Genomic DNA, 12702 nt, shown 5'->3' with positions numbered 1-12702 from the left:
GGCCGGTGAGAGCCGTGCTCCGCCGCACCGGGAGCCTCTCTCGGGTGGTTGCTGGCGGGACCACGGGGAAGGGGGATGGGCGGCGAAGGGGGTCGGGAGGACCGGCTGGGGCCGGGGTGGCCGGCCGGAGCCGGGGGCCGGGTCGGGGCCGCGGCGCCCCCCGCCTCCCCCGGGCGCCCGGGAGGGCTGGAAGTGCGTGCACCCGCACAGTTGCGTCTGCGTTGCAAGTCGGTTTTCCTAGGGCCGCCTTTCTCTCACGGCCGTTTTGTCTTTTTTTTTTTTTTTTCTCCCTCCCACCTCAGAGTGCCATTAAGGGGAAATTGCAAGAATTAGGAGCTTATGTTGGTAAGTTCTGTTGCTTTTGTTAGCCTAATGCAATTTAGAGTTTGCAGCTATTTGAGTTTTAGTGAGTGCGTTTTCCCCAACGTACTTTTTTTGACTTTGAAGAAACCCCTTTTCTGCTATCAAATCTGACCATCCCTGGTTACTTCTCTTCCTTACCGTTTTATTTTTAATTGAAAGGTGTCCATGCAACCTTGTGTGTGTGTGAGTGTTTTAACCCTCTTCTCCTGTGGTGTTTTGAAATTGTTTAGCTTCCTCTGTGGAGGCATTGTTGTATTTTTATTGTTTTTCCTATTTTTTTTTTGCTTTTCTTGACCTCCATTTTTTCACCATTATTTTGCATGTGGGATGTTTGATGCTTTCTGGCATTTGCCTCTGCCATGGTTCAGTGAGTTTTATTATTAGGTCTCTTATTTATTGTTATTTTTTCTGTTCCTTTCGCTTTTACCTCCTAACAGCAATGTATCCTCTCTGTTCTTTTGTGATTTTTATAACTTGAGCATTTACGTTGGGCCAGGCACTGTGCTTAACCTCTGTGCATGTGCATTAGGCCATGGTAATCCTCAGGACGACACTGGCAGGTGAGTGGTAATATCCCCAACTGTACAGGCAAGGAAATTGAGGCTTGGAGTGCTTACTTGAGCAAGATTGAGACCTGGGTCTGTTTGGCTGCAAAGCTGGTGCCTCCTGTACAAATAATAGCTATCACTTATGAAAGTGGTTCTCAAGGTGTGGAAGACTCCAAGGGTCTCTGAAGTCAAAATTGTTTTTATATTAATACCGACATTTGGATTGTGCAAAAACAATGGTGGGCAAAACCTCTGGTACTTGACCCTGAATCAAGAAATCAAGGTCTCACACCAGACTTTAGGGGAAACCATCATATTCTCCACTTGCAGTTTTTAAAAAAGCCCTTTCGCCCTAGCCAGTTTGGCTCAGTGGGTAGAGCGTTGGCCTGTGGACTGAAGGGTCCCGGGTCCGATTCCTGTCAAGGGCATGTACCTTGGTTGCGGGCACATCCCCAGTAGAGGGTGTGCAGGAGGCAGCTGATCGATGTTTCTCTCTCATCGATGTTTCTAACTATCCCTCTCGCTTCCTCTCTGTAAAAAGTCAATAAAAAAATATAAAAAAGCCCTCTTCACTTAATGTAATTGATGAAGCAGTAAAAATACATTTTTCAAATCCTGGCCCTTGATTACATTATTTAATATGCAGTGAGGAAGAAGGAAATACTTAAAAATATCTGTTTAAAAGTACTGTACAAGCATACAGAGTATTTCTGGTGTATGCGGAAGCATGATGGGTTGTCTTAAAAAAAATGGATTTGTGTAATTGAGTTAAGAACTGAACTAGCCACCTTTTTCATGGAGCATCATTTTTAAATTATAAGGACTGACAAGCTAGTCACATACACGTGGGTAGTTGCCAAGACATTTCCTTGAAAGTGAGCAGTGGAAAAGAACTGATTTTGCTGCCAATGACAAAACAAAAGTTGGTTTGAGGGGGCGGGGCAGGGCATGCAGGAGGCAGTGGATTGATGTTCTCTTCATTGATTTTTTTTTTTTAAATATATTTTATTGATTTTCCACAGAGAGGAAGGGAGAGAGATAGAGAGTTAGAAACATCGATGAGAGAGAAACTTCAATCAGCTGCCTCCTGCACACCTCCTACTAGGGATGTGCCCGCAACCCAGGTACATGCCCTTGACCGGAATCGAACCTGGGACCCCCCAAGTCCCCAAGCTGACGCTCCATCCACTGAGCCAAACCGGCTTCAGCTCTTCATTGATGTTTTTATCTCTTTGTCCCTCTTGCTTTCTCTCTGAAAATCAGTAAAAAATATTTTTTTAAAAAAGGCTAGAATGGATTAATGGATTTTCATGTAACAGTACAAAAAAAGGTTATTGATATAGTTTTTGTTGTATATTGCTACTAACCCTTAAGAAACTATCACTTGTTGAATTTTGGTGTGGTATCACAAAATAATATTCACATTATCTGCAAAGGCTATTAAAATACTTGTTTTTCAAACTACACATGTGAAAGACCAAATTTTCTTCACATTCTTCAATTATAACAACATACTACAACAGGTGAAATGCAGAAACAGAAATTAGAATCCAGCTGTCTTTTAAACCAAATGTTAAAGAGGGTAATAAAAATATAACTTATTTTGTCCTAACCGGTTTGGCTCAGTGGATAGAGTGTCGGCCTGCGGACTGAAAGGTCCCAGGTTCGATTCCGGTCAAGGGCATGTACCTTGGTTGCGGGCACATCCCCAGTAGGAGGTGTGCAGGAGGCAGCTGATCGATGTTTCTCTCTCATCGATGCTTCTAACTCTCTATCCCTCTCCCTTCCTCTCTGTAAAAAATGAATAAAATATATTTAAAAAATATATAACTTATTCTATATTTCTGTACTAATTTTTTTGTTTTGGAATTTTTAAAAATAAAAACATCTGTTTAAGTGGATTTATTGTTAACAGTAGATAGGTCTATTTTAAATGAATTAATGCTGCTTAAAATTTTAAATTTTAGTTTTTAGTATAGTAAATATCAATAGATAGACTCACATAAATGAAACTTCTTTTGGGATCATCAGTAGTTTTTAAGAGTGTAAAGGGGCCTGAGATCAGATAGTTGGAGGATTGCTGATTTACTACATGCTGGGCACATTTCATAAGTTATCTGTTGTTGGGACTTCAACAGATAAGAAAATGAGGCTTAAAGGTTAAAGATGAAGCTGAACCAGGATTTATTTATTTTATTCATTCATCACTTGATGGATGCCAGTTATATGCCAGGAACATGTTTTGGGTTAAAAAGAAGTCCACAAAAAATGTACATCGAGAACTTTTTTAAAAATTAATTTTATTGATTTTAGAGAGGGGGAGAGAGAGCAAGAGAGAGGAAGAAACATCGACCCATTGTTCTACCCATCTTCGCATTCATTGGTAGTTCTTGTATGTGCCTTGACCTGTGATCAAACCTGAAAGCTTGGTGTATTGGATGACGCTCTAACCAACTAGCTCCCCAGCGACGCATCCAGGGCCTGAGAACTTCCTTAATTCTATCACATGAAAGCACAGGCATGTTAACAGTCTTATTGGTGATTCCTCTCATTTATGAAAAGTCTCAAACCAAGAATTTTGACCCTATTAAAAACCTCACAAGCTTGGGCAAAGTTCAGTATAAAATGTAATTGTAGTAAAAATACCATGTATTTTATTTATAGCTTTCAAAATGTATTTATATAGCTCCATTTCTTTTAAACATAATGCTGGAGTGGGATGGCAGGTGGCATTACTCCTTTTACAAGTAAAGAAATGGAGTCTTGACTTCATAATAGGAACTTGGTGAGCTACTGAACAGGTAGTAGTTACTCCTGTATGCTCCACTATAACTCCACTGAAATAAATCTGTCTTGGCAACTAACATAATACAGCTTCTCAATTTGTTTGTTTCTGCTTGACAGGAAGTTTCTTTGAGGGTAGAGACTTCATATTTGTTTTGTCTCAGTGGCCTGCAGAGAACCTGATTTTTTCATAAGTGTTGAAGTGGGTAAATGCGTCACCATGAGGTTCTATTTGAGATAAAAATGCATTACTTGTTTACAATTAGCTACCAAATTATTTGTGCATTATTATTATTCTGAAAAGGGTGACTTTAGAATCCCTTTCTTTGTGCTGGAGAAAGTTCTGGAAACCTCTCAGGTTATTGAAATGATCCTTTAATAAATATTTGACAGAATAGTCATGGGGGTGTCACCACAGCTTAGGGAATATAGTCAATAATCCTACCTAATAATATACAAAGATTCAAATTGACGGTACCTTCGCTACGCACGCCATCGGCTAATCAGAGTGATATGCAAATTAACAGCCAACAAAGATGGCGGTTAATATGCATACGTAGGCGTAGGCGTGAAGCGGCAGAGGGAAGACTGAAGGCGGCTCTGGCAGAAGCGAAGGCCTGGGTGCCGGGTGCTGGAGGAAAACCAGTGCCGGCAGCCAGGGGAAGGGAAGGCCTACTGCGCGAATATTTTCGTGCAACAGGCCTCTAGTATTATAATAACTATATATGGTGTCAGATGGGTACTAAATTTATTGGAGTGATCACTCGTAAGTTATATAAATGTCTAATCATGGGGTTGTAAACCGGCAGTTACCATTTAAAAATAAAAAGTACTTTAAAAAGTAAACATTTGACTATGTATTTTCAAGGCATTGGGCAGGATGCAAAGGTGAATGGCCCTTTTGGTTAAGAACGATAAGGTCTCATTTGACTGTTTTAAATGGAGCACATCAGTGAGACCACAACTATAATTTAAAGCAGTATTTCATTCACATTTTAAAGATATGAGCTTACAGAAACCTTCAGAATTTTTAGTTTTTTATTCAGTATGTAGATTTCAAATGAACTTGCAAAATTCTGTAAAAATGTATCATGAACACATTAATTTTTCATTATTTTCTTGTGTCTGAGAAAACTATAAATTTCTAATAGCTATGTTAAGCTGTAGTTGCTATACATTAAACTGTGCATCTGTACACTTGGGTAAGTCATAGCATATGTGCACCATAATCAAGCAAATGAGCATATCCATCACTCCCAAAAGTTCTTGGGGCAGCTCTGTATCTTTCCCTCCACTTTTCCCTGCTCACACCCTGTATTCACCCAGGCAACTACCTATTACATTTCTATAAAATTTTAGAAAATGCAATGTCATATTGTGACAGAAAGCACAGTCTACTCGTTTTCATCACTGACATGAGGGAGAGAAACTGCCAAAGCATTCCAGTTTCTTTACCTTTCCTGGGTTACCAGCGGCAGCGCATAGTAGGTACACTTCGTATAAATAAGCTACCAGGGTTATTTACTAAAATTTTGAGAAAGCAGTGGGGGCCTTTTGTTACTCTACAAAGAAAATAATAAATGACTGACTACTTGTCCTTGTATCTCCTCAGATGTATGATTCCAACAAACCTGATTTCACTCCATTTGTAGATTGGGCTTTCTCAATATAGTTGTGCTTTTTTTTTTTTATATTTCTCCTTTTAACAAATGTCTGATAGTACTTCTGAAAGGAACCTTTCTGCCTACATAGAAATATTATGAGTATTTAAGGTATTAAATAATTATTTTTGGTAGGGATTAGAGTTCCTGATAAATGACTTACTTCCGTACCTACTCATTATGGTGGTTTTTGTTTTTGTTGATTTTGATCCTTGATCTCACCCTCACAATCACTGTGTAGGAGGGTATTAGTATAAAACAATGAGTTGAAATTATTTAATCTTAAGATGGAATTTTAAAATGATGTAGGGTTTTTTAGTGGTTTTAGTTTATTTGATGTTGCTGCATGGTTGTTACCCTGAGTAATTGAAACCTGACTTTACTAAGGATAAAGGTGTCCTCTTGAGAAATGAGTGTCATTTTAAAACAGACACTAAACTAAACAAAACTCAGTTTGGTGGATGTCCATATGCTTTCTGGAAACTTCTCTGAAATTATCATTTTTAACATGATGGAAATGTATGTACTCAAATTTGATACTGTAATTTAAAATATCTAGTTTTGTAAGTATTCATTATTCCAAATCCCATCCTTCTAGTAATTGAAATACCTATAGAATGAAGAGAAAAAAAGCTATACCATTTTTAAAAACATAATTCCTTTAGAGCTGAAATATTCTTAGAGCTACATCTATATTTTCAAGCATGTCAACTTTAAATAGAGGGAAACATAAAAAAGTTTTTATATACTTTTCCTTTTAAATAGATGAAGAACTTCCTGATTACATTATGGTGATGGTGGCCAACAAGAAAAGTCAGGACCAAATGACAGAGGACCTGTCCCTGTTTCTAGGGAACAACACAATTCGATTCACCGTATGGTATGTTTCTGAACACTTACCCCTTAGACCAGTGGTTCTCAACCTTCCTAATGCTGTGACCCTTTTATACAGTTCCTCATGTTGTGGTGACCCCCAACCATAAAATTATTTTCGTTGCTACTTCATAACTGTAATTTTGCTACTGTTATGAATTGTAATGTAAATATCTGATATGCAGGATGTATTTTCATTGTTACAAATTGAACAGTTAAAGCATAGTGATTAGTCACAAAACAATCTGTAATTATATATGTGTTTTCCGATGGTCTTAGGTGACCCCTGTGAAAGAGTCACTCGACCCCCAAAGGGGTCGCGACCCACTGGTTGAGAACCGCTGCCTTAGACCAAAGTTTGGCACAAGCCAGAGTAGGTGTTCTCTCTGAAAAGAGGCTCCCGACAGGAGAGTCAGATTCAGTGTGGAGGGGCAGGTTGTGAGCAATGAGCACAGCCGCCGGAGCCAGTTGCCAAGGTTGAATCCTGATCTGCCTCTTGCCTTGGTTTCTCCATTTGTAAAATGTGAATAGTAAATCACCTTTATAGGATCCTTGTGAAAGGGTTAAGTGAGCTAACACATGTAATGTGCTCACAGCTGTGTCTAGCACGTGCAAGTACTTAGTATATGTTAACTGTAGTTACTGTGTTTCTCTTGTAAATGTCTACATCTTATTCCTTTCCTCTAGCCTAAACCAGCTGCAGGTGTTCTTTTGGACTGGGTTGACTTCCTAAATTGCTTTCTCTGAGTTAATTCTGAGGGGGCAAGGATTTTGACAGAATTTCAAATTAATTTTTTAAAAGTTTAGAACTTTTTGAAGTTCGGAATTTTAAGATAGGCAACTTGATGTTCAAATATAAGTCAACATAATCTTCAATGTCCTTTTTCAAACCACATAGGCCTTTAGTTAAAACTACTGACTAGAAGCACAAGATTAAATTTTAAGAAGTCAGATCAGATTCTGGTACTGGGTTTGAGGTAAACTGAGAGTGATGATGTGGATGAGAATAGAGCAGGAAGTACTCATAAGGCTCCTCACACTGGAGACCACCAGTTACAGCACAAGTGGATGATGGAGGATAGAGTGAGTGAGGAGAATGGCCTGCTTAATTTAAATGGCAAGAGACTGGGACAGGGAATACTCCTAAGTATAATACTAAGGAGGAATATGAAGAAGCTGGTTCACTTTCTGCCTTTAAACCAAAAGTTTGCCTTGAAGGTGATTTTGCCCCAGCAGGTAAATGAATGCTTTACAACTCTTTTGAAGCTTTCTTGAAGTTCCACGCAGAATTCTCTAGTTTGTATTACAGTTTTGAAGAACATGGAGTACAGTGGTTGATCCTCAAGTGTTTTGGTACATAGTGTGTGTGACCTAACCCACTTGTTTACAGTTTGTCCCCAAAATGTACCCTCTCTACCTCCCAAAAAAGATCAACGTGTTTTGCCTGGGGAAATTACCATTATCATGAGTGCTTTTTTTTAAAGTCTTCAGCAGTCCAGGTATTTGTTTCATGTACATTTTTATGACCTGACTTCTGGTTTAACTTTAGGATCACTTTAGTTTTGAGTCCCTCAAAATTGATATAGGAGATTGACCTAGTGGATTATTTCTCAGATAACTTGATGGAATGTGTTAAGACAGATTTCTTACATAAACAAACTACTAATTGAATTTGAATTTAAAATCAAATTAATTCAACTTTTTCACCTCACCATAAGTTCAGTTCTTTAACATGCACTGACCCAAGTGATAGTGTCTATCATTCGGCACTTTGCTTTCCTAAGTTAAATGTTCATTGACAAAGGTCCCAAATTATTCTTTGGAGCCCTGCAGTAGTTGTTTCCTAGGCAACAGTGGCATATGACTGGGTTCTGGGTGAAACATACTGAGCTATTTCTGGTGTTTCAGGAGGCATGGCTCTTAGAAGGATAATAAGGCCAATTTGCCATGTACATAACTACTAAAATAAAATAAGTTATATTATAAGCAGGGTTATGGTCTGTGCTTGTTTACAGCATTCATTTTGTAAATAACAGATCAGTGAAATGTGATAGTATATTTTGAGATTAAGTTTTCTTACCTCAGAATTAAGGTTTTTTCCCCCAGAAATCATATGAGTAGATAAAACTAATTTAAATAATGCCTCAACAATTGTAAGAGTAAGCTGTAATACATGTGTGTGATATTTTATCTTTTACCATCAGTTACCTTGCATCTTCGGTCCTTAGGAAACAAAATGCATCCTTTTAGATAAGACTGTGTGCTCAGATTATATTCTGGCACTTATTTTTGCAGAGGTTAGATGTTGAAAATAGTGATGAAAAAAATGATTTTTGATTGGCTCTTGTATTCATGTAAAGCCTTTTTAAAATGTGAAACTTAATACCATTTATCTACTAAATACCATTTAATATCATTTATCAATATTTATCTGAAGATTGATTCCACAATGTCATCAAATTTAGAGTGGCAGTTGAAATAAAATCTTTCTTGATTAAAGGAAGCTTTACATTTTTTTGTTTTTTCTTTTAGGCTTCATGGTGTATTAGATAAACTTCGTTCTGTTACAACAGGTAAGATTCATAAAAAAGGGCTTTTTGGGGAATTTGCTATAGCATATGATTGCTTTCTTTCTAAGGGAAAGAACACATAAATTTGGAAATATTCATTTGAACATTTTTAGGAAGCATTTATTGTTACGAATTTAAGAGCAAGACATTTAATATAATTCAAAGATAATTTAAATAAGGGAAGGGAACTATGGAATTTATCCTAAGGAAGTAATTATAGAAGTGAGCAACAGTTCAGTTTCAAGAATGTTTCAATGTCTTATAATTGAAAATCACTTAAAAGTTCAATACATAATAGTAAATTATGTATGGAATAATATTGAGCCATTAAAAATGTTGTGAACATGTATAACTTTTAAATTGGTGTTGGACAAGGGGAAGGATCAAAGTAATAAAATAGTGTAAAAGGATTATGTTTTTCTTTCCAGACCCCTCTAGTCTAAAGTCTTCTGATACCAACATATTCGATAGTAATGTGCCTTCCAACAAGAGCAGCTTCAGTAGGGGCGATGAGAGAAGGCACGAAGCTGCAGTGCCACCCCTTGCAGTTTCTAGCACCAGACCTGAGAAAAGAGATTCCAGAGTTTCTTCAGGTTCACAGGAGCAGAAAGCCACTAATGTCAGGTAAGAGTTCTGTGTAGATCACCTGTGAACAGATGGGGGTATATGTGACATTTACATTAGTTTTCATATCTTTGAATTGCTTTTTTCAGAAAATTTTGGAAATAGTGAGGTAGGTGGTCATGAGCAATTTTTTAAATAAAATAAAGAGTGGATAAGACCAAAGTATGATTATCTTAAATATAGTAAATCAAAGTTTAAAACAAAAAAGCCATTTCAAAGTAGTTTCTAATGGACTACATAAAGGGAATATTCATTCTTTTTCATTACAATTTAAGTAAATATTCTTTGACTATTTGAACATATTCCTCTAAATTGGTTGTAATATGAGCATGTGTTTAATAGGCAGAGTTATGATGATGGAGCTGCAACCCGATTAATGTCAACAGTGAAACCTCTGAGGGAGCCAGCACCCTCTGAAGATGTGATTGATATTAAGCCGGAACCAGACGACCTCATTGATGAAGACCTCAATTTTGTGCAGGAAAATCCCTTATCTCAGAAAAAACCCACAGTGACACTCACATATGGCTCTTCTCGCCCTTCTATTGAAATTTATCGACCACCTGCAAGTCGAACTGCAGATGGTGGTGTTCATTTAAACAGGTTGCAGTTTCAACAGCAGCAAAACAGTATTCATGCTGCCAAGCAGCTCGATATACAGAACAGCCGGGTATATGAAACAGGACGTTTGTGTGAGGCAGAAGTGCTTAACAGCTTAGAAGAGACTTACAGTCCTTTTTTCAGAAACAATGCAGAAAAAATGAGTATTGAGGTTTGTATGTACTTGTGAATCTTGCCTTGTTAGGCTGAAAATTGGCAGTTCTTTATACTAAATAGTATGTGAAATAACTAGATACATACATATTCCAAGTTTATTTTAAACTGATTTCTGTGTGCTCAACTTTGTATACCAATAAGATTTTCCTCTCCATGACTGACTTCTACAAGTGTATATTACACCTTGTTTACTTTCTTGGGATGCCAACATGTGAGATAGTTTTAACAATACCTTATAGTTTTGGTGGCATTTTAGGTCAATTTTAATTTTTTCATGTCATTTACTGGAAAAGAAGTAACCATTTTGTTAGTTTTCTCAACAGTGCTATTTGCTGCTGCATATAAATGAATGTAAAGCACTAGTTTTTGTTTTTGTTAAAGGTTGGCTATTAGGGATAATCACATTTTTATAAGAAACCAGAAATAGCCCATAAATTCTTAACATGATTGGCTTTTTCTTAAAGAGAAAAAATTCTGTGGTAGAACTTTGTTATTTTCTGAGACTAGGTAAGCATGAATTTATCTGATTACAGGAAGAAAACTTTCGGAAGAGAAAGTTGCCTGTGGTAAGTTCAGTTGTTAAAGTAAAAAAGTTTAATCACGATGGAGAAGAGGAGGAGGAAGATGATGATTGTGGGTCCCGCACAGGAAGCATCTCCAGCAGTGTGTCAGTGCCTGCAAAGCCCGAAAGGAGGTACCTGAACATGTCTGTAACTTAATCTTGAATTGGTTGGTGGTGCCTTCTGTGCTTCTTGAAGAGGATATCATAAAAATAAAAATTTAATAGCATATAAGACTTTTCCATTGGTTTTTCAATAAACCATATTAATGAAAGAAAAACTGCTTAAAATTGGGGAAATTGCTGAGAATATTAAAAACTAATATGGGTGGGAAGTTGATCAGATTCATTATTTTAAAAAGTTAGAAGGTTTCAGTCTACTTGGCATTTCCTAGAAACTACGGCTAGTCTGTTCGAAACCTAAGAGAAGGTCTTGGGCCGATGGCTCAGTTGGGTGGATTGTCCTGTACACTAAAAAGGTTATGGCTTTGATTACTAGTCAGGGCATGTATCTAGGTTGTAGGTTCGATCTCCAGTTAGGGTGCATGCGGGAGGCAACAGATTGATGTTTCTCTCCCCCACCCTCCACCCCTTCCTCTCTAAAATCAGTAAAAACATATCCTCAGGTGAGGATGTAAAAAAAACCACAAAAAACTTAAGGCTGTAGTAAAGGCATAGTGGTTAGCACATAAAGAATTCAAATCTATAATTAAAATGTTTTCCTTTTTAGACCCTCACTTCCTCCTTCTAAACAAGCTAATAAGAATCTGATTTTGAAGGCTATATCTGAAGCTCAAGAATCTGTAACAAAAACAACTAACTATTCTACAGGTAATTTAAGTGAATTATGTTTTCATTAAGTAAGAGACTTCTATAACTCTTGAGTAAGCTAGAAATGATGATCCCCAATTTGTGGTGAAATAAAGAACCCTACCCAGTGTCAAGACCAAGGTGCTGTTCAGTAGAATGGCTTTAAAAGGACATTAGGCCAGTTTGAGAAACTTTCCCAACTGTCAGTGGAATTTATTTCTTTGAGCAGCTGTCATGTCTTTTACTCCCTCTTTCCAGTGTGTGTGAAATAGATAATAAATATAGATTATTACATGTTTTAAAGCAAAGGAGATGAGTCAACTATAATTTGATCATACAAAAAGCTTATTCTGAAATGCAAACCATATCATGGATGTCATGTCATTAAATTCTGTACTCTGTGACCCACATGCTAGATTTGGGTGTGAAATTTCATTCATAAGCTGTAATGATTACTCACTTTAAATTTTATTTTATTTTTGCTGCCTATTTGATGATTGTTTTAGAGCTGTTCTGCTTTTTCATATTTCTTTTGCTACCCCTTCCTAGAGTGAAGGAAACTATAAGCTTACTTTTGATCCTGATAGTCATCTGTCTCCCTGCTTCTCCTCTTTTAACCTGTAAACATGAAATTGAACAGATTTTGGCATATAGGGATAAGGATTCTCAGGCAAACTGAACAATTCTTTTATTTACACTCCCATTTTGTCACAATAGTGTTTAAAATGATGAGTGTAGAATTGTACTCTTTTGTGAACTTGAAATTTTTTTGCTTTTATAATAGTTGGATATTGCCCAAGTTTTGTTTTGTTTTTTGTTTTTTCTTGAGAAATAGCATTGAAATTCTTTCTTTTTTTTTTTTTTTTAAATATATTTTTATTGATTTTTTACAGAGAGGAAGGGAGAGAGATAGAGAGTTAGAAACATTGATGAGAGAGAAACATCGATCAGCTGCCTCCTGCACAACCCCCACTGGGATGTGCCCGCAACCCAGGCACATGCCCCTGACCGGAATCGAACCTGGGACCTTTCAGTCCGCAGGCCGACGCTCTATCCACTGAGCCAAACCGGTTTCGGCTTGAAATTCTTTCTTTACCTAGTTTATCTAAATTACAATTTGAGGTTGTTAATGG

General features: G+C 37.3%; 1 protein-coding gene across 10 annotated transcripts in view; it reads left to right on the top strand.

The window, feature by feature from the left end:
* ZC3H14 (zinc finger CCCH-type containing 14) overlaps positions 1–12702 on the top strand; it is a 42999-nt gene that overhangs the window by 382 nt on the left and 29915 nt on the right. For 9 of the 10 annotated variants that reach the window (XM_070415259.1, XM_070415250.1, XM_070415241.1 and 6 more), the window contains exons 2-8: positions 303–345; positions 6122–6236; positions 8762–8802; positions 9228–9423; positions 9766–10195; positions 10734–10894; positions 11490–11590. In XM_070415259.1, the coding sequence (XP_070271360.1) occupies positions 303–345; positions 6122–6236; positions 8762–8802; positions 9228–9423; positions 9766–10195; positions 10734–10894; positions 11490–11590 (1087 nt within the window). The remainder of the gene's footprint in view (positions 1–302; positions 346–6121; positions 6237–8761; positions 8803–9227; positions 9424–9765; positions 10196–10733; positions 10895–11489; positions 11591–12702) is intronic. The other variant, XM_070415269.1, reaches the window with a different exon arrangement.

Source organism: Myotis yumanensis, unplaced genomic scaffold, assembly GCF_028538775.1.
Source record: "Myotis yumanensis isolate MYYU_CA2020_CCGP unplaced genomic scaffold, mMyoYum1.0.hap1 SCAF_1, whole genome shotgun sequence".
Lineage (NCBI taxonomy): Eukaryota > Metazoa > Chordata > Mammalia > Chiroptera > Vespertilionidae > Myotis > Myotis yumanensis.
The sequence above is the reverse complement of the archived record's forward strand: the minus strand, read 5'-3'. Positions and strand labels throughout refer to the sequence as shown.